Genomic DNA, 21,943 nt, shown 5'->3' on the forward strand with positions numbered 1-21,943 from the left:
GACAGCTTGCCATCTAGGGGAGAGGGTGGAGGGAGGGGAGGGAAAAGTCGGAACAGAAGTGAGTGCAAGGAATAATGTTGTAAACAATTACCCATGCATATGTTCTGTCAATAAAAAGTTATAATTATTTTTTAAAAAGATGGGAGAGGTAATTATAATTTTGAGCAGACTCCAAAACTATAAGGGCAGAATATCTGGCTTCTTGACATCAATTTCTTATTCCTTTTCTTTATAGCAATTGAAGTTTTCCTTTGAAAAGAGTAGACAAAGGAGACTCCAGAGAGATCTTTATACCCCCGGCATTAATGGATAAAATAAAAGTAGATAAAAATCTGATTTAAATGCATGGTCAGAGAAAATGGATTCAGAGTGAATTTCATTTTTGAGTCAATTAGGGTATAGTAACTTAGCCAGAGTTACACAACTAGAAACTATTAAGTGTCTGAGTCTGGATTTGCACTCAGGCCCTCCTGACTCCAGGGCAGGTGCCCTGTGCCATCTGGCTGCTTGGAAGATGTGAATTTTAAGCTGGGTCCATTGATGATTTCTTTAGCCTGTTTCCTGATCTTGTGCTCTTGGTCCCAAGAGTCACTGACTGCTGTGGAATATTGAGCCAGGGAGAAAGGACAGAAAGAATCTCTGGTCAGAAGTTTCTACTTTCTCTTTGTTTCTTGTGCTGAGGGGAGTCAGATGAAATAGGAAGGGACAGTGCCTCAGGCCCAGAGGATTGTGGGGTGACCCAGTCTGAGCCAGTGGTTCTTTTTTGATGATTCTGCTCATAACTGAAGAGGAGCAAGAGTCCTCAGAGCACCGAGCTCTCAAACCATGGCCTTTCCCCTGAGCCCCGAGTTCCTTTTATCTCATCAGCCCCAAAGACCCTGCCCCTGAGCAGGCCCCCCCAGCAGCTGCTGCAGTAGAATAAATTTGGGGCCTCCCTGAGCAGCCAGCCCAGGCCTGGGGAGGTTTTTGTTCAGGGCTGTAACACTGTGGGAGGAGAATAAGATCCTTGAATACAGTAATAGACTGCCCCATCCTCAACCTCCACCCTGCTGATTGAGAGGGAGAAATCCCGACCAGTACCACTGCCACCGAAGCCGGCGGGGACTCCTGAGATCAGGTTGGAAACCTGGTAAATGAACTGCCGAGGAGACTGTCCGGGTTTCTGTTGCAACCAGGCTAGGAAAGTGTTTCCTTTACTGTTTGTGACACTCTGACTGGCCTTGCAGCTGATGGTGACTCTCTCTCCTGGGCTCACAGACACTGAGGCTGGAGACTGGGTCAGCACAATTGCTCCCCTGGAAACTGAGAGCAGAAATTAATGTCCAATCAACATGGATTAAATGGAACAATTTCCTTTTATGTTGATCCTTGGCCCACAGACTCCCTGGCTCTAAAAATCCCCCTGATCTCACAGAAATCCACCTTCCGCCTTGGACTGTACTGGCTCCTGTCCACAGAGATTCTGAGCTTCCTTGAATTCTCTCATGTTTTATTGTCTCAAGGTGAGAACTTGACCCAAAGCATCAGGAGTCCATAGAGAAGCTGGCACAGAGACTCCATCTTGCAGTGACTCCTCCCCTGTGGCTGCTCTACCCCCAGGCCCACTTTATCTCCCAGTGTCTGCAGGCCCTCCCCTTAGAGATCTCTTTATGCAAAGCAGCTGGGAGGTGTGGGGGATCTGGGAGCAAAAGTGGCTGACTCCAGCTCAGGGGAAGAACCTGAGACCTTCAGACCTTCAATATGTCCCTGATTCTTGGACCCTTATGTAGTATGTACTCCCACAAATCCTACTTATCCTTATTTTTGTTTTGTTTTGTTTTGTTTTAACCAGTTTTATTATTTCATTTGACTACTAGCACTGTGTAACTTGTTTAGTTTGTGGCTAGGAACATTCATCTTCCTGAGAACAAATATTGCCTTGGTTACTTAATTCTGTGAATCTGGGTGTCACTTAACCTTGTTTGCCTCAGTTTCCTTATTTGTAAAATAAGTTGTGAAAGGAAATAGCAAATCCCACTAGTATCTTCTCAAAGAAACCCCAAATTGTGTTAAAAAGTGCCAAAAAATCACTGAAACAAGAACAAAAATGGTTCCAAAAGCCAGAGGGATTGCAGAAGAGTCAATATTATGTAATGAAGAGGTCACAGACTGAAGACATAAAACATAGGACAGATACTGATATCCTACACTTTGTCCCATTCATGATCTGTTGTCCCATTAGTTAAGGATCCTTTGGGCACTTAGAATGAAGCCTCATATAATGGAAAGCAAGCCATTCTTGTATTCCTTGACATTGTTTTAGGAGAACCAGGTTTCTATCCCCTTTCTATTCCTTCTCCACTTGCCTGAAGAGATCAATGGAATGATATGTTATCATTTAAAATTTTTTTTCTTCATATATTTTTTTACTTTTTATTTATTTTAAAGTTTAAAATAATCCTTTGTAATAAATTCTATACATTGTGTTCAGAGCTGTCCAATTTTGCTTTGCTTCCTTGTAGCTTTCTTTTGTTCTCTGCATGTACTTTTTATATTATTTTCCCCTGATTCCTCCTTTTGCAAGTGCCCACAGCCAGCAGTATCCCTGTCCCACTGCTTCTGCATTCACCAGGCATGTACTGGTTTCCACTTGGGCAGGGCTGCCTCTCAGCAGCACAGCTGGCCCCAGCCCCCCTCAAAAACAGGGGTTTCCTCAGTCTTCCCCGACCTCATACTCCCCACACTGTCTGGGACATGAAGCTTCCTGTGGCTCAGCCAAGGCCACCTCCCAGCTCAGCTACCATAGGGCTCACTGCTTGCTGTTTCATCAGAGCTTGCCTGGACCTGTTTACCTTTCACCCTGACCAAACCTCCATGTGGGGCCCACCCTTCACATGTTCTCTGGTCATTCTAGGAGGACCACTGCTCTGCCCTGACTTATGTTCATTTTTTGTCACTCTACATTTGCCCAGAGGTATCAGTTTATCTTGTTTGTACGGGAAATCTGAAGAGCTTGGAATTATCTGAACTACTCTGCCATCTTCCCAGAATCCTCCTTGTCATTTTTTTTTTTTTTTTCAAATGCTTCTATGAAATGAAGGCAAATTCTATCCCAGGCATTGAGTTCAGTCAGAAATCTAGAACCTCTACCAAAGAGAAACTTGAATTACTCTGACAGAGTCCTTCTTCTTGTGTGATAAAGAGGGAGAGATCAATTTCCAGGGATCCTCAAACTACGGCCTGAGGGCCAGATGCAGCAGCTGAGGAGGATTATCCCCCTCACCCAGAGCTATGAAGTTTCTTTATTTAAAGGCCCACAAAACAAAGTTTTGTTTTTACTATAGTCCTGCCCTCCAACAGTCTGAGGGACAGTGAACTGGCCCCCTATTTAAAAAGTTTGAGGACCCCTGATTTACCTCTTGTGGCTTCTTATTCCATCCTCTGGAAGAGCTTTCTCAGTGACTGTATTTGATCTTTTATACAACTGGCCTGGGAAGAAAACAAGTTGGGAGGAGAAATGAAAGAGAAGACAGAGGTCATGGGTGAAGAGGAAGCTGGGGAGAAGTGAAAATATAGGAGGGCCTCAACATTAAAGGGAAAGGACCAGAAAAGTCTCCCTATTGGAGCTGTGGCAAATAGGAATTGAGAGAAGATTTCAGGTGAGGGATTCTGGACTGCATTTTTGTTGTGGGTTTTTAATCATTTATACTCAGCAAAGCTCTTCATGACCCAATTTGAAATTTCTAGGAAAGATCCTGGACTAATTTGCCATTTACTTCTCTTGCTTCTTTTACTGATGAAAAACTAAAGCAAGTAGGGCTCTGTGCCTTTCTGTGGGTCATGCAGCTAGTAAGTGTCTGAGGTCAGATCTGAACTCTGGAAGAGGAATGTTTCTGATCCCTTGATCCCAAACCCAATTCTGATCTGGAATTTGAACTCAGGAAGAGGCGTCCTCTGGACTCCAGGCCTGGCACTCTATTACATCATAGAAGTCCCTAAATTGACTGGAAAGTTATTTCACTTACCCAGAATCCTTTGCCACCTATTGTTTTTAAGAAGCATTTAGAGCAGGAGAAAGGTGAAGATTTTTACATGTTGGAATCCTTACAAAGTGTTAAGTTATTAGAATTGCTAGAGACAATAATTATCTAATTGAGCCTAGTTCAATATGATCGATCTGATCCTACAAAGAGATGTTATGGACCAGAACTTGAAATAAGGTACTAAGTGGAATTGATGGAAGCAATGCTTGTGTGCTTGGGTTTGCACCTGTAAGAGTTTACACATTAGAGCTCAGGCATTAGAGTTCACAAGTACTGGAGATACACAAAGTTAACTTTGTAACTTTGCGAATTCACACCTCCCATAATCCCACTCTCGGAGGAGAAGTCAACCTTTTACACCGAACATAAAAAGAGCTTCAGTGAATCAGTCAGAGGCAGTTCAGAAGAAGCCACGAGTCGGAGTTGTGCTAGAGCCAGGAGTCACTTCAGAAGATTGACAGAGTGAGAGTTCAGTTTGGGAGACTGAGAAGCTAATCTGCAGTTGGGCAGAACCAAGATGAAGAGAGAGGCTGAAGCTAGCAACAAGAGCTCTCAGAACCAAAGAAAGCTAACTGGGCTATTTTGGGAGAAACAATAAAGAACTACTTTAACAGCTGGCTGCATTTGAAGTGATTATTACTTTGAACTGAAACTAAGGCTGCTTCCAGAAAACCTCCTCAAGAAACCTGCTCCCAGAGAACCAAAATATATTATAAAAAAGAAGAACACCACAAGCACATTGCTTTCTTTTACTGTCTCCAGGCTGAGAAGGAAAAGCAGAGACATTTACTGTCTAACTGGATAAAAGAGTGAATCTTAACTATTTTGTTGTCAATTCTGGACAAGCGAAAGATCCAGGGCAGTGGATAATTTGCTGGGCTAATCTTTATAATCCAGAGAGAGCCAGTTTGAGGAGCTCAAGATTTCTCTGCTTTAAAGAAAACTGCCATTGACAATATAAGAGTAAGATTTAGAAGTGGCTCTGAGTGGCTGGTTATATAAAAAGAAAAACAAATTGGATGGGGCTTAAGAGCAAAGGACAAGTAGAATTTCTCCTCAGCAAATCTTTGGTTTGTCTATGTCAGGATCCCCAGGCCATAATCACCTTTTTAAATTTTCACTCCTCTCTTTTTGCTTTCAAGAGACACCATGTTTTCCAGAGCTAAGGCCCAGCAAGCAAACTTTGTCCTGACATAGGATAATGCTTTGCCCTAAGCCTCTGGATGAATTCTGTTGGAGCTAAATCACAGAACGGATGTTTCCTGAGCTTGGGCAAATACCAGCAGGCCTAGTCATAAAGCCCTGTTAAGAATGAACCTTTTTTTTTTTTTTTTTTTTTTAACTACGAAACCTTGCCTCATGTTTACTATTATGTCTCACCACTGTATGTTTCTTTCATGTCCCTGTACTCCCCTTGCTCCTCTGTTCTGTGGATAGAAACCAGCTGTGCCATTGGCCCTCACTTAGGATGATGGTTACAGTCCCACACCTCCTAGTTCGTTATGCCTATAATTATGGCTCATGCCCACCTGTGTGACACTTGGCATGAGTGGAGCCAGCTGTGCATGTGGCAGTGATGGCTGACTTATACCCTCCCTCAGATGTTCCATATTTATTATGATCTACAGAGGTCAGCTGATTGTCATATAATTAATCAATTAGCCAACTATGGGTATGGTGTAGATTTTGTCCTTCAATGGAACTACCCTGAAACGACTAAACAGGTGGATAGTCAGAATCCATTTGCAGGAGTTCCTATTGGCTCCAGTTACCATCACTCCCCACCAGAAGGGGCTCTACCTCCAATGTATACTTTTGTGATCCTTGGTTTCCAAGTTGAAATTTAAAGCTGTGACTTGAGTCTCACTCAAAATTGTCCAAAAATGTCCCAAAAAATAGACATATAAATGTCTAATTTTAATTCACCACCTCCCTATGAATTGCACATTTTATTTTGTAATGGGCATGTGACTTAACTACAGAAAGATAACTGCAACAGTTTTTAAAAATGAAATAGTAAAGACTTTTCAATGAGCAAGCTTTGGTGAGAGTGCTGTATATGAGCAAACTCTGTTTTTCCATTTCTTCTCCCATTTCTCCACTCCCACTTTCTACTGATAGATGAGGGGAAGAAAAGTAATTGAGAAAGAAAAGGGAAAACGGCAAGAAAGCAGCATAATTTTTGACTGAGTCTCACTGCTGCTGAGGTGATTCATTCCTTGGCCAGTTTAGAAAACTGGCCCCAACTTTGCTCCATCTGAACTTGACTCATCTTGTTCCAATCTGCTCTGAGCTCAGAGCTCCAAGCTACCTAACCCTTGCCCTACCATGAATGTTACCGAGTCTGATGCTCTCCTGATTACAGGGAGAATCTCAGGTCATGGCTAAATTGAGGGCTACATCTCAAACAGGACAAGTCTCTCTTCTCTATGGAAATTAAATCACTTTTGTTTCCAAAGAAAAAATTAGCTACATGCAGAGACTGGTGCCTCTCTGAGGGAGCCATTAGAAATGGCCATTAGAAAAGAGAAATCAGCTTGACTAGATTTCATTTCAGAAGGGAGAAAAGATACCCTGAAGGCAGCTGGAGGTACAGATGCAGAGCAGGACAGGGAAGATACAGTCACCTTGAGAAAGCAGGAAAAGAATCTTGGAGTGACGGAAAATAATCTTGGGGGGCTGTTCCAAGACCATTGTGGCAATTAAAAAACCCAGCTCAAGCCTCCCCTCTTTTTGGCCAAGCACACCTTTGTCTACTTCCTATGTCCACACATGCCTACAGGCTGTATCTTTAACTATCACTCCTTAATTTGATTCATCTCAGCTGAAGGTGACCCAAAGGTAGTGGAGACTGCAGCATGCTCCCTGACATGACTTGCAGAAAGAAAGTTTGTCAGATGCCAGATGAAGGACATTTAGGATCAGAAACAGAGCTAGACAGGGTGGGAGGCCTTAGAGGTGTGGTCCACTCACTTGGATTTCACCTTCAGAAGTTTAAAGAATCAGACAAAAATCTCCAGTGTTTTGGACTGAAGCTTCATGTGGGTTTTCTGGAAGGTAATGGATGTGAATGGCCCAGATAGAAAAAGCTCAGAGGGATATTTTTCTTTATTGGGACTGATGAGACTGTTCATTTCTGTAAGCGCATAAGTTTGCTCTTAGCTGCTCATCTTCCTAGGCAGCCAGTTACTGTAGCAGATAGGATGCTGAATGAAGTCCCCACTTCAAATATCACCTCTCCTATTTACTAGATACAAAGTTACTTAGCCTCAGTTTCTTTAACTGTAATGTGGAGATACTGAATGGGGAGGGAACTGTTTCCTTTACTGAAGTTGTTTCCTTTAAGAAACTGTATTTCCTTTTGATCTGTGATCCCTTTCAGAGTCTCAGCCCCTCCTGGGGAGGGCATCTCTCCCCAGATAAGTTATCTTTCTGGGATGCCAGAGTCTTTGATTCAATTACAAATCCTGGTCAAAAAGCTCCCCTCTGAAGTGTTGTTAATTCCAATAGGAATTCTAGGCTGAAAACTAATAAGAATCTAAGCCTGGGAACCTCGGCTCCTGAAGCCCCAAGACTCCTTAAAAAGGGCAGTATCTGGGCTGGCTCCTTGCAGCAGGCCTTAGGTAGCTTGCTCAGCTGCTAGGACTCTGCCCGCTGATTCCCTCAGCGTAAAAATTCCATTTCCAAATACGACTTTGCCACTATAGACGTCAGTCCCCTACAAAGTGGTTTCTATCCAACAATAAACTTTCATTTTACAATTAATAACTCAGCAATAAGTGAATTCTTTCACTTTAAACCTACAGCTGATTAAAGAGGATATTTAACAGCTCTCTTATTGTCACTTACCTCATGGTCACCAGGAATTGAGGGCATTCAAACCTCATCATTTTTACACTAAAGAAATAAGAATCTCCAGAGTCACCAATGACCACAACTCTTTCTATTCATATACTCCATGACTTTGAGCTCTCTGAGGTACATTATAGTATGAATTCTCTGACTACAGAGCTTCTACAAGAAGAGTAGAGACCCAGAAATTCATATACCACTAAATCCAAGAAGCACCCAGCATTTAAAATACTGGCCTATATGAACAGGCATAAAATGCATAATAATTTATTCAAAATAAACTTTAGAGGTAGGAGGTTGTGTGTTTGGGGGGAGGGGATGTGGAATAGCAATGTATATTAAGAAGGCATAAACACAAGAGGAAAATCATGAATTAGAGGGAGAATTAAGATGGTAGAGAGCATTTGGTAAATATCCAGGAAGGCTGAATTTCTGTTATTATGGGATGGCAGTTCACCCCCAATAGGAGAAAATAGATGAGTCACTTTAAAAAAAAATGTTAGGTTGGCATGGAAGCTCAACACTAGAATCCACTAGAAGTGTATCTTCCTCTGCTCAAGTAATGCATCACTCTCACCCTTTGAGAAGTAGAGAAAGGAACCATTTTCGGAAGAAAATACAATAAATTTTTGCTTTGCTCCTAGAGATCTCTCCAACTTGTTTATTAAATGGTGGCCACTCACTATTCTGAGCCACAGTGAAGCTGCAGGTTTCTATTATGGCTAGCTTGCTTTTAGTTTTTTTGCATATAGTCAACCTAACCTGTAACTTTTGAAGCTTTCCAGATGTCTCAGCTTCTCTGGGAACTTCCTAAAGTTCTCTACATTAAGGAAGAAAAATGCCGACCACATTCAGGTAAAGAACTGGTAGACTCTGGTTCATCACTGACCTTTGCCCTTATTTATTTGAAATATGGACAAAAAGTAAAATAAGCAACATGAATGGTAAATATCAAATAGATTCGGGAGAGCAATAGAGTTAGCAAGGAAAGGGGTTTGGAAGAAGGCATTAAAGGGATATGCCTTGAGATGTGAGTACACCATTGACTGGCACTGACTGTATGGCAATATATCATAGAGGCGTTAGCAGACTAACCTGAGGTAAATACTGTATGGAGGGAGAGAAAACTTCAGAGCAGCTTTGGTCCTCAAAAGGACTTAGCAAAGGTCTGCAAGAAAAGCACATTTTTTATAAAGGGAAATATAGCCCTGAGGATTCCTCACGGGAGGAGGGGAAATAAAGGCGGAAACAAAAATGTACATTGAGATGTTGAGACTGCTTTGAGGATGGTATCAAAGGCATTCTGGGAAAGCCTGGGTTCTCATCACAGGTATGTTAAAGCTAAGTTCCCAGGAAGTATGTTAGCATTTTTGAAAAGAGGGAGAGAATAAGTTATGATTAGGCTTCCATCAAATGGTTATGCTCAGTTTTAGAGCTCTTTGGGCACAGTTCTTAATTGCTCTCCAATTCTTAATTGCTTAATTGCTCTCCTTGGATATATACATAACTCCAGCAGTGGTGTATTAGTGTCAACTGAAGTCCACAGAGGGATGATGAAAGAGGCAATGGGCTGCTTAGAAAAGAGAAGGTTGAGGAATAAGCCTTTTTCTTTGATAAAGGGAATGGGTTTGGGATATTCCTCTCTGTTTTTGCTTTCTCTCTCTCTCTCTCTCTTTTTCTCTCTCTTCCCCTCTCTCTCAGTGTGTTTCTATGTATTCATATGTTGACACAATGTTCCACAGACATAGGGGCAGTCTTTCCCCAGTATGGGATAGCAATGAGGAGTTCAGAATGGAGTATAAAAATAATTTTTTTTTTAAATCACCATTCAGATGGGGGAGATCATAATTCTAAGTAGACTTCATATCTATGAGAAAAACAGAATGTTCTGTTTCCTGGCAGTAATCTCTTATTCCCCTTCTTTGCAGGAATTGAAGTCTTCGTTTGAAAAGATTGGGCAATTTGTAACCAAAGATAACCTAGAGATCATTATTGATCACAAAATAAAAAATTTTGATTATATCAAATTAAAAAGCCTTTGTACAAACAAAACTAATGCAAACAAGATCGGAAGGGAAACAACAAACTGGGAAAACATTTTCACAGTTAAAAGTTGTGATAAAGACCTCATTTCCAAAATATATAGAGAATTGACTCTAATTTATAAGAAATCAAGCCATTCTCCAATTGATAAATGGTCAAAAGATATGTACAGACAATTTTCAGATGATGAAATTGAAACTATTTCCACTCATATGAAAGAGTGTTCCAAATCACTATTGTTCAGAGAAATGAAAATTAAGACAACTCTGAGATACCACTACACACCTGTCAGATTGGCTAAGATGACAGGAAAAGATAATGATGAATGTTGGAGAGGATGTGGGAAAGCTGGGACACTGATGCATTGTTGGTGGAGTTGTGAACGAATCCAATCATTCTGGAGCAATCTGGAATTATGCCCAAAAAGTTATCAAACTGTGCATACCCTTTGACCCAGCAGTACTACTACAAAGAGATACTAAAGAAAGGAAAGGAACCTATATGTGCCAAAATGTTTGTGGCAGCCCTGTTTGTAGTGGCTAGAAACTCGAAACTGAGGGGATGGCCATAAATTGGAGAATGGTTGGGTAAATTGTGGTATATGAATGTTATGGAATATTATTGTTCTGTAAGAAATGACCAGTAGGATGAATGCAGAGAGGCTTGGAGAGACTTTAATGAACTGATGCTAAGTAAAATGGGCAGAACCAGGAGATCATTATATACTTCAACAATGATATTGTATGAGGATGTATTTTGATGGAAGTGGATTTCTTTGACAAAAAGATCTAATTCAGTTTCAATTGATCAATGATGGACAGAAGCATCTATACCCAAAGAAAGAACACTGGGAAATGAATGGAAACTGTATGTATTTTTGTTTTTCTTCCCAGGTTATTTATACCTTCTAAATCCAATTCTCCCTGAGCAACAAGAGAACTATTCGGTTCTGCACACATATATTGTATCTAGGATATACTGTGACATATTTAACATGTATAGGACTGCTTGCCATCTGGGAGAGGGGGTGGAGAGAGGAGGGGGAAAAGTCAGAACAGAAGTGAGTGTAAGGGATAATGTTGTAAAAAATTACCCAGGCATGGATTCTGTCAATAAAAAGTTATAATTATTAAAAAAAAAGAAAAAAAGAAAAGAGTGGTCAAAGGAGATTACAGAGATCTCTTTATAATCCCTTGTATGAATGGATAAAAAAGTAGATAAAAATCTGATTTAAATTCATGATCAGAGAAAATGGATCCAGAGTGTGATTTTTTTTTTTTCCTGAGGCAACTAGGGATAAGTGACTTGCCCATGGTCATACATCTAGGAAATATGAAGTGTCTGAATCTGGTTTGGCACTCAGGTCCTCCTGACTCCAGGGCAGCTGCTCTTTACCATATTTGTGGCAAAGTATGAATTTTAAACTGGGTCCATTGATGGATTTCGTTAGCCTGCTACCTGATCTTCTTCATCTCTTGGTCCCAATGATATGGTCTAGATTTAGGGAACCAAAATGAGATTAGGGTTTTTGGTGGTCAGGAAGTTAAATGATGAGGTCTAGTGGCAGGTTCGGGGTTCAGGGAAGCAAATGGAGATGTGTGGTTCCCCTGTACCCCCTTGGGAATCGGCACAAAGTTAGGGAGGATTCCTTTCTGGTGGTGCAGAGGTTCTCTATAAAGGAATTTACAGACCTGAAAACCTAGATTGATAAAAGAAGTTTAAATATAGGAATTGGGAAGTAAGCTTAGAAATCCTGACAGAGAGGCATAAAGTCTGGTTAAGGAAATAGGTGAGGGTAAAAAGAGTGTAACACTGGAAAAGAATATTTCAGTGGGCAGAGGTTCTTGGCATCCCAAGCATGGCATAGCTGGCATGTTTAGAACCTCTGCAAAGAGAGGATTTTAGTTTGGCTCTTTTATAATAGGAGGTTTGGCTACAAGCTGAAGGGGGCTCATGGGTGGAGTTCTACAAGCAGAGTTTCAGCTTAAGTTTTATTTGAATGGAATTCAATGAATTTCAGGACTGAACCAAACTCCATCTAGATAATGAAACTGTCTTGTTTGCTTTCCCTCAGGCAGGGTCCCTCACTGAGGCAGGGTTGAAGGAGATTCTCTCTCTCTCTCTCTCTCTCTCTCTCTCTCTCTCTCTCTCTCTCTCTCTCTCTCTTCCCTTCTCTCTCAGTGTGTTTCTATATATTCATACGTTGACACAATGTTCCAGACACATGGGGCAGTCTTTCCCAAGTAAGGGATCGATAAAATGGGAATGAAATAGTTCTCTGGGTATGTAGGATGACCCAGTCTGAGCCAGTGGTTCTTTTTTGATGATTCTGCTCATGGCTGAAAAGGAGCAAGAGTCCCAAGAGCACCGAGCTCTCAGTCTGTGGCCTTTCCGCTGAGCCCCAAGTCCCTTTTATCACATCAGCCCCAGACAGCCTGCACCTGACCAGCCCGCTCCCCCCACCTCGCCCCAGCAGCTGCTGCAGGAGAGGAAGGAGGGGAGGCAGTTGGGCCTCCCTGAGCAGCCAGCCCAGGCCTGGGGAGGTTTTTGTTCAGGGCTGTAACACTGTGCGAGGAGTAAAAGATCTTTGAGCACAGTAATAGTCTGCCCCATCTTCAGCCTCCACCCTGCTGATTGTGAGGGTGAAATCCTGACCAGCACCACTGCCACTGAAGCGGGCAGGGACTCCTGGTTTCAGGTTGGAAACCCTGTCAATGAGCTGCCGAGGAGACTGTCCGGGTTTCTGTTGGAGCCAGGTTAGGTAAGTATTTCCATCACTGTGTATGACTCTGACTGGCCTTGCAGCTGATGGTGACTCTCTCTCCTGGGCTCACAGATACTGAGTCTGGAGACTGGGTCAGCACAATTTCTCCCCTGGAAACTAAGAGCAGAAATGAATGACCAACCAACAAGAAATAAAGAGCCCAGTTTCATTTCATTCTGATTCTTGGCCCACAGACTCCCTGGCTCTGAAAATCCCCCTGACCTCACAGAAATCCTCATTCCCCCTTGGACTGTACTGGCTCCTGTCCCCAGAAATTCTGAGCTTCCTTGAATTCCCGCATCTCATGTCACATGGCCCTTCTGCATGTTTTACTGTCTCAAGTTCTCACCTGGGACCCAAAGCATCAGGAGCCCACAGAGAAGCTGGGACAGAGACTCCATTTTGCAGTGACTCCTTCCCTGTGGCTGCTCTGCCCCCAGGCCCAGTTTATCTCCCTGTGTCTGCAGGCCCTCCCCTTGGGGATCTCTTTATGCAAAGCAGCTGGGAGGTGAGGGGGGTTCTGGGAGCAGAAGTGGCTGATTCCAGCTCAGGGGAAAGCCCTGAGACCTTCAGACCTTGAATATGTCCCTGATTCTTGGACAATTGTGGGATAAGTGCTCCCACAAATCCTAGTTATCCTTAGATTTGGGTTTTTTTTAATCAGTTTTTTTTTATTTTAAACATAAAAACTAATCCCTTATAATAAATCTTATACACTGTGCTCAGAGCTGCCCATTTTTGCTTTGCTTCCTTGTAGCTTTCTTTTGTTCTCTGCATGCACTTTTTACTTTTTTTCCCCATTCTTCCCCAGGGACTCCATCCTTCTGTAAGTGCCCACAGCCAGTGGCATCCCTGCTTCTGCCCTCACCAGGCATGTGCTGGTTTCCACTTGGGCAGGGCTGCCTCTCAGCATCACAGCTGGCCCCAGCCCCCCTCATAAACAGGGGTTCCCTCAGTCTTCCCCGACCTCACACTCCCCACACTGTCTGGGAGATGAAGCTTCCTGTGGCTCAGCCAAGGCCACCTCCCAGCCCAGCTACCACAGGACCCACTGCTTGTTGTTTCTGCAGATTTTGCCTGGAGCCGTTTACTTTCGCCCTGACCAAACCTCCACCTGAGGTCCACCCTTCACATGTTCTCTGCCCGTTCCAGGAGGACCAGCTCTGCCTGGCCTTTGGTTCCTTTTTTATTGGCACCCAGAGGTGCCGCTTTATCTTGTTTGTGGAGGAAACCTTAAGGGCATTTTTTCAAATGTTTCTGTGAAACAGACACAAATTCTATCCCAAACATTGGCTTGGTCAGAAATCTAGAAACTACCAAAGAGGAATTTGAATTAGCCTGTGATTCAGGTATCACACTGTGACCCTAAATCCAGCATTTAAAGTACTGACCCATCTGAACGGGCACCAAATGCATAAGCTTGCACCACAAAGAACTGAACTTGACATCCTAGAACAGGCTGCAAATTTGACCTGAAATGTATCCCTTCCCCTTAAAAGGGTAACTAACCCTCTAGAGCAGAGAATAATCGTCATATAGTTTATTCAAAATAAACAGTAGATGTTGGAGAGACAGAGAGAGAGAGAGAGAGAGAGAGAGAGAGAGAGAGAGAGAGAGAGAGAGAGAAAGGGTGTGTATGTGTGTGTATAATAGTAATGTATATGAAGAAGACATAGGTGCAGGGAGGTGGTGCAGTGGGTAGAGCACCAGTACTAAAGTTGAGAGGACCTGAGTTCAAATCTGCCTTCAGATACTCAACACTTGTAGCTGTGTGACTCTGGGTAAGTTACTTAACCCCAATTGCCTCAGCAAAAAAAGAAGAATAAGAAGAAGGCATAAACACAAGAGGAAAAGCATGAATTAGAGGGAGAATCATGATGGTAGAGAGCATTTGGCAAATATCCAAGAAGAATGAAATACTGTTATGGGATGGCAGTTGACCCACAATAGGAAAAAATAGATGAATCTTTTTTTTTAAAGTGTTAGGTTGGCATTGTGTAGAATAGAGAGATAAGGTGAAGAACTTACAGGAATATGTGATTCTTTTTCTGTGTTTCATTTTCATTATTTCTGTTTCCCCTGTGAGCTGTATAATATGTGCAGGCCCATATTTACTTGAGCCTTGGCCAGCTATAACCATGTTTACTTAACCTGAGCTGATGACATTTATCAGTATTTAATATTTATCAATATTTAGTCTATTAACTTGATCACTGTCTAATTATCTAAAACCCTGAAAGCCTGATTTTCTGTTTCCTAGCAACATTCTCAGCAGACAACATCCTATCAGGACTTTTTGCTAAGGTTTGGGCACACACCCTTTGATAATATTGAGGCTTTTTGGACCGGACCTGGGAACTTGTGGTCATGGGTGGTGATTATGTCTCAGGCCAAGATCTCCAACTGAATTGTAGGTAGAGATGCTATGGGAGTTTCCTCTAGAAACAGGAGGGTGGGGCCCCTTCCAAAAGCTGGGAGGGATTGAGACCCAGGACTATCCTTCCCCCAAAGGTCACAGTTTATATCATTCCCCCCTCAAGCAGTCACCCCAAATTTATTTCTTGCCAAGGGGCAAATGTCTCATCTGCTGGAGCTGCTTCAAACTGACAAGAGTTGTAGAGCTGTCCCTATGCTCCCTGGGGGTTTAGGCTGGGAGGAGAAGTATGAGAGCTGAAGATGGCACCAGCAACATTTAGGAGATGATGAGTGTCCAAGTCACTTGTCCCATGATCTTCTGATTGAGTGAGTAGCTGGAAGTGTGTAGCTTGGACTCTGGAGGAAAGAAACCTCATAAGCAGGTTAGAAGTGGGGGCATCCAGCGGGGAGATGGTGACGTTTGGGAATGGGGGCTTTGAAAATAATGTATCAGGTCCCATCTGTGGGCTGCCCTGAGGATGCTGAAGGCCCACCCGACAATCCTGAACGCCCCCACAGCCCACGGAGCTCCCCACCTGAAAGACTAGGAAGGAGGTAACTGTTGGCAGGGCCCCAGAATGATAAAGTCAGAGAATGCTGGGAGCAAAGATTTCATCCTTGGAGTGGAAATGGCCAAAAAAAGACTAGAGTGAGAGAAAGGAAGGAAGGAGACCATAATTAGAGAAAGAAGGAGACAGACAATGTCCCCTTCTCTCTCCAGAGGGTGCTCAGGGGCCTGTGGAAGAGCAGCTTTGGGTCCTCTACGGGTTCTCAGGAATAGTCTGAAGTGTCTGAGAAGTAAAAGCTGGACTGTGCTGGCTCTGCCAGGAGCTGGGCAGAGAGGAGAGCCAGGATCTCTCAGCAAGCACCTTGGGACCTCCTGGGCCTTCTGAGTCCTGCAGGGAAAAGCTTCCACCCAGTGAGTGAAGGAGTCAATGAAGACCAGGACCAACCTGAAACCTCCCAAAGGGGGCATTTGTGTCTAGTCTTTTTACCAACCTCCCCTGGGCATGTGCCCCTTCTCTGTGGGAGCTTCAGGAGAGGGGGAGGGTCAACAGCTCCCTCATGATTCCCTTGGGCACAGACTGGGCAGGCCTGGGAGACCTTCCAGATCATTCCTCCCAGCTTGTGACCAGTGAGAAGGTGTTTCACAGGGGACAGAAGAGCATTTCTCCCCAGGTGTGCAGCCTGATGGAGACCAAAGATCAGGTTCCATGACTTGCTTCTGGGATTAAGAGTTGGCTTGAGGGGGTTTGAAATCAGCAAGAAGGAGAAAGGACGCTCCGTTTCCTCTGCAAGGCTTGTCCTGTGAGCTCCATGAAGGGGTGTAAGCATCGGGGAGCTGGGGGATCACAGGAGCCACAGTCAGGGGTGAGTGGGCAGGAGCTTCAGCAGCTGAACCTGCAAACCTGCTCCCCTTGGCCTGGAGGGAGTCTCCTTCCTGTCCTTCTCCAAATATGGCTGAGACTCCCTGGGCTTGGGGACTGTTGTAGTAGCTGTGGAATTTCTCCTGCAGATTTAATAGGAGAGCTCTTTGCTGGCAAAAGTCCCCAAATTCTGTCCCTTTGGGGGCCCAGAACTGGCTTCTGCAGCTTCCTCCTTGTCTCTGGGGCAGATTCTTTAATAGTAACATCTCCCCAGGGCAGATAAAGGAGGGCTTGGCCTTGGAGCCCTCACAAAGCTGGGTAGGGACCTCAGAGCAATGGCCAAGTTTCTCCTTAGTCTGGGAGAGATTTTCACTGGAAGAGGTGGCTCTGAGTGTCTCTCCCTGAGAGTCTGCAGCTTCTCTTGGGGGCAGAGGTTAGAATCAGGATCCTGAGGAGGAGAAAAAGGCCTGGGAGTCTCAGGATCTGGTCCAGGTGAGGGGGACAGAGTTAAGGAGACATTGTGGGACACAAGGACCTGTCTTTGGGAAGGAGGTGGTTCTGAAAGGGATTCACAGGGATCCTGTGTCCCTAGAGGAATAGGAAGGAGGGAGTTATTTAAAATGTTGGTATCTAATTTTGATTTCCTTCCAGCAAACTGAAGCAGCATCCTGCAGTGCTGTTTGATTTAAGGATTCTTTTTAGTTTTGACATCTTTTAGGCTGAATTTGTTTCTGTTAAGAAACAGCCTGAGGGTGAATCCTTAGGAATAGACACAGGTCCCATTTTTTGCCTCAGGTCTCAGGTTATCTGGATTCTGTAGCTCTTTGTCCTCCTATGCATCCCTGGGGAGGGAAGGAGGTAACAGAAATTCCCTCATTAAGGGTACTTCTGGTAAAAAATTAAAAAATAAAAAAACTCACAAGGATTCCAATCCAATTTTCCCCAGTCAAAGAAGTCTGATTGAGCATAGAGCTCCCTACAGCCCAAATCTTCCCAGGTAGGTGGGTCTCTCAGCTATAGAATAGACAACAGCAAGGGAAGGCTTTCCTGGACCCAAAATTTCGGGGATGCCTGTAGGGGCTACCAGATGTCGAGGTGTGAGAAATGAGTATTGAGAGATCCCCTGGCCAGGTGGCAGCTTTGCAAAAGAATTCACAGAATTTGCAAAAGAATGAATGCAGGCCAGATTTGTGGCAAAAAAAAAAAAAAAGAATGGGTTTATTATACTGAGAAAACAAATTTCTCTGCAAGCAAAATCCTTTTAGGACTTTTGGCAGAGGGTTGGGCACACAGCCATTGATTCTCTTGGGGTTTGGTGCCCAAATCCAGGGGGGCCAATCTCCAGATGAATTTGAGGAACTAATTTTCAACTCAATAAAGGGGGGTGATTATGCCCCAGGCCAAGATCTCCAATTGAATTGTGAGTGGAGATTCTATGGGAGTTTCCCCTATAAACAGGAAGATGGGGACCCTCCCAATAGTCAGGAGAAGTTGGGATTCTAACCCAGGTTCACCCTTCCCCCAAAGATGAGAGTTTCCATCAAATGGAACATAAAAAAAATCAGTTTTATTAGATTAGCATTATTAAGATGGGGGAGGTTGTTATAATTCTGAGCAGACTCCAAGACTATGAGGAGAGCAGAATCTTAGGCTTCTTGGCACCAAACTCTTATTCCCCTTCTTTGTAGGAATTGAAGTTTTCCTTTGAAAAGAGTGGACAGAGGAGACTCCAGAGAGATCTTTATACCCCTGGCATTAATGCATAAAATAAAAGTAGATAAAAATCTGATTTAAATGCATGGTCAGAGAAAATGGATTCAGAGTGAATTTCATTTTTGAGGCAATTAGGGTTAAGTAACATGCCCAGGGTCACACAACTAGAAAATATTAAGTGTCTGAGTCTGGATTTGCACTCGGGTCCTCCTAACTCCAGGGCAGTTGCCCTGTGCCATCTGGCTGCTGGGAGGATGTGATTTTTAGGCTGGGTCCGTTGATGGATTTCATTAGCCTGTTGCCTGATCTTGTGCTCTTGGTCCCAAGAGTCATTGACTGCTGTGGAATATTGAGCCAGGGAGAAAGGACAGAAAGTATCTCTGCTCAGAGGTTGCTACTTTCTCTTTGTTTCTTGTGCTGAGGGCAGTCAGATGGAGCAGGAATGGGAGAGTGCCTCAGGCCCAGGGGATTGTGGGGTGACCCAGTCCGAGCCTGTGGTTCTCTCTTTGATGATTCTGCTCATGGCTGAAGGGAAACAAGAGTCCCCAGAGCTCCGAGCTCTCAGACCATGGCCCCTGAGCAGGCCCCCAGCAGCTGCTGCAGCAGAGGAAGGAGGGGAGGCAGCTGGGCCTCCCTGAGCAGCCAGCCCAGGCCTGGGGATGTTTTTGTTCAGGGCTGTAACACTGTGCAAGGAATAAAAGAACTTTGAGCACAGTAATAGACTGCCCCATCTTCAGCCTCCACCCTGCTGATTGTGAGGGAGAAATCCTTCTCTGCACCACTGCCACTGAAGCGGGAGGGGACTCCTGAGTACAAGTTGGAAACCTTGTAAATGAGTCCCCGAGGAGACTGTCTGGGTTTCTGTTGGAGCCAGTGTAGGTAAGTGTTTCCTTTACTGGTTGTGACACTCTGACTGGCCTTGCAGCTGATGGTGACTCTCTCTCCTGGGCTCACAGACACCGAGGCTGGAGACTGGGTCAGCACAACTTCTCCCCTGGAAACTAAGAGCAGAAATTAATGATAAACCAAGAAGAAATAAACAGAGCAGAGTCTCCTTTCATTCTGATTCTTGGCCCACAGACTCCCTGGCTCTGAAAATCCCCCTGATCTCACAGAAATCCTCATTCCCCCTTGGACTGTACTGGCTCCTGTCCCCAGAGATACTGAGCTTCCTTGAATTCCCACATCTCATGTCACATGGCCCATCTGCATGTTTTGTTGTCTCATGTTCTCACCTGGGACCCAAAGCATCAGGAGCCCACAGAGAAGCTGGGACAAAGACTCCATTTTGCAGTGACTCCTCCCCTGTGGCTGCTCTGCCCCAGGCCCAGTTTATCTCCCTGTGTCTGCAGGCCCTCCCCTTGGGGATCTCTTTATGCAAAGCAGCTGGGAGGTGTGGGGGTTCTGGGAGCAGAAGTGACTGACTCTAGCTCAGGGGAAGGCCCTGAGACCTTTACACTTTGAACATATCCCTGATTCTTGGACAATTGTGGTATAAGTGCTCCCGCAAATTCTAGTTATCCTTAGATTTGGGGGATTTTTTGTTTTGTTTTGTTTTAATCAGTTTTATTTTTTTTATTTTAAACATAAAAATGAGTCCTTTATAATAAATCCTACACACTGTACTCAGAGCTGCCATCTTTGCTTTGCTTCCTTGTAGGTTTCTTTTGTTCTCTGCATGCACTTTTTACTTTATTTTTCCCCATTCTTCCCCAAGGACTCCATCCTTCTGTAAGTGCCCACAGCCAGTGGTATCCCTGCTTCTGCTCTCACCAGGCATGTACTGGTTTCCACTTGGGCGGGGCTGCCTCTCAGCAGCACAGCTGGCCCCAGCCGCCCTCAGAAACAAGGGTTCCCTCAGTCTTCCCCGACCTCACACTCCCCACACTGTCTGGGAGATGAGGCTTCCTGCGCCTCAGCCAAGGCCACCTCCCAGCCCAGCTACCACAGGGCCCACTGCTTGCTCTTTCAGCAGAGCTTGCCTGGAGCCGTTTACTTTCACCCTGACCAAACCTCCACCTGAGGTCCACCCTTCACATGTTCTCTGCCCGTTCCAGGAGGACCAGCTCTGCCTGCCCTTTGGTTCATTTTTTATTGGCACCCAGAGGTGCCGCTTTATCTTGTTTGTGGAGGAAACCTTAAGGGCAATTTTTCAAATGTTTCTGTGAAACAGACACAAATTCTATCCCAAACATTAGCTTAGTCAGAAATCTAGAAACCACCAAAGAGGAATCTGAATTAGCCTGTGATTCAGGTGTCGCACTGTAACCCTAAATCCTAGAAGGCGCCCAGCATTTAAAGTACTGACCCATCTTAACGGGCACCAAATGCATAAGCTTGCACCACAAAGAACTGAACTTGACATCCTAGAACAGGCTGCAAATTTCACCTGAAATGTATCCCTTCCCCTTCACAGGGTAACTAACCCTCTAGAGCAGAGAATAATCGTCATATAGTTTATTCAAAATAAACAGTAGATGTCAGAGTGTGTATGTGTGTGTGTGTGTGTGTGTGTGCCTATAATAGTAATGTACAAGAAGATATAAGTGCAGGGAGGTGGTGCAATGGGTAGAGCACCAGCCCTAAAGTTGGGAGGACCTGAGTTCAAATCTGGCCGCAGACACTCAACACTTGTAGTTGTGTGACCAAGAAGAAGAAGAAGAAGAAGAAGAAGAATTTTTTGTTAGGTTGGCATTGTGTGGAATAGAGAGATAAGGTGAAGAACTGACAGGAATATGTGAATTCTTTTTCTGTGTTTTATTTTCATTATTTCTATTTCCCCTATGACCTGCATAATATGTGCAGGCCCATATTTACTTGAGCCTTGGCCAGCTATAATCATATTTAATCAACCTAAGCTGATGACATTAATCAGTATTTGATATTTATTGATATTTCGTCTATTAGCTTGATCACTGTCTGTAAAAACTGAAGACCTGATTTTCTGTTTCCTAGAAAGCAGGTGATTTTGGGGAAATAGAAACCTTCCATTCCAATCTCTCCAAACAGTAACAACCAATTAGATGCCTCCCCCTCCCCTTCTCCATGCTCTCTTACTTGTGATGTAATCTCTTGTACAAAAGCTGTGTATCTTAGCTATTTCTTTAACACTCCTACCACGAGCTTTCTCTTTCTCTTATCTCGTGATGGCACAGATCATCTTCCAGAGGTTTAATAAAGAACCTTTCTGCTTCCTACTGAGTGATCTCTGAGCAGTTATTTTGGGTAAGGGTTTCTACATTCCACTCACCATGAAAACTCAACAGTAGGATGAAGGGGATCTTGTTTTATTCAAGTAATACCTCAGTCTTACCCTTTGAAAAGCAGAGAAAGGAAACATTTTTAAGGATTTACATAATGAGTTTCCAATTCTTTTACTTGGGGAAGACCCAATCAGGAAAACTACTAATCTACACCTGATTCTCCCCAATGATCAGGCAGTTTGGTGAGAAGTGATCAAGCCACCTTCAAACTTGTAAAAGGACAGGGTGAGAAATCCAGCTGTCATCTGGTCTGATGTCTAGATTTAGAGAACTCAGATGATAAATGGACAATTCCTTGGTGGAGTGTTGTTGCCATCCAAACTGCTAATCAAAGAAGGACAAAGAGCCCCTAAAGAATCTTCTTGTGTGAAGAAGAATTCTATGAATCAGCACCACTGTTGAACCTAGTTCTACATCTCAGCTCCCTGCTCAGGATGACTTGGCTCTGTTTGACACAGATTAGAAACAGTTCAAAATCAAGCCCATTTCTCCTGTGTTGGGTAC

At 43.9% G+C, this 21,943-nt stretch overlaps 3 gene segments (V, D, J or C); all 3 read right to left on the reverse strand.

Annotated features, from left to right (window-relative positions):
• The window catches only part of LOC100935631, an 824,790-nt gene that overhangs the window by 221,994 nt on the left and 580,853 nt on the right, over window positions 1–21,943 (reverse strand).
• Window positions 931–19,624, reverse strand: LOC100935601. The segment is given in 2 exon segments: window positions 931–1,302; window positions 19,412–19,624. Coding segments are annotated over 2 exon segments (384 nt in total).
• Window positions 12,431–13,275, reverse strand: LOC116422039. The segment is given in 2 exon segments: window positions 12,431–12,798; window positions 13,031–13,275. Coding segments are annotated over 2 exon segments (382 nt in total).

The sequence above is a fragment of the Sarcophilus harrisii genome, chromosome 2 (assembly GCF_902635505.1).
Source record: "Sarcophilus harrisii chromosome 2, mSarHar1.11, whole genome shotgun sequence".
NCBI lineage: Eukaryota > Metazoa > Chordata > Mammalia > Dasyuromorphia > Dasyuridae > Sarcophilus > Sarcophilus harrisii.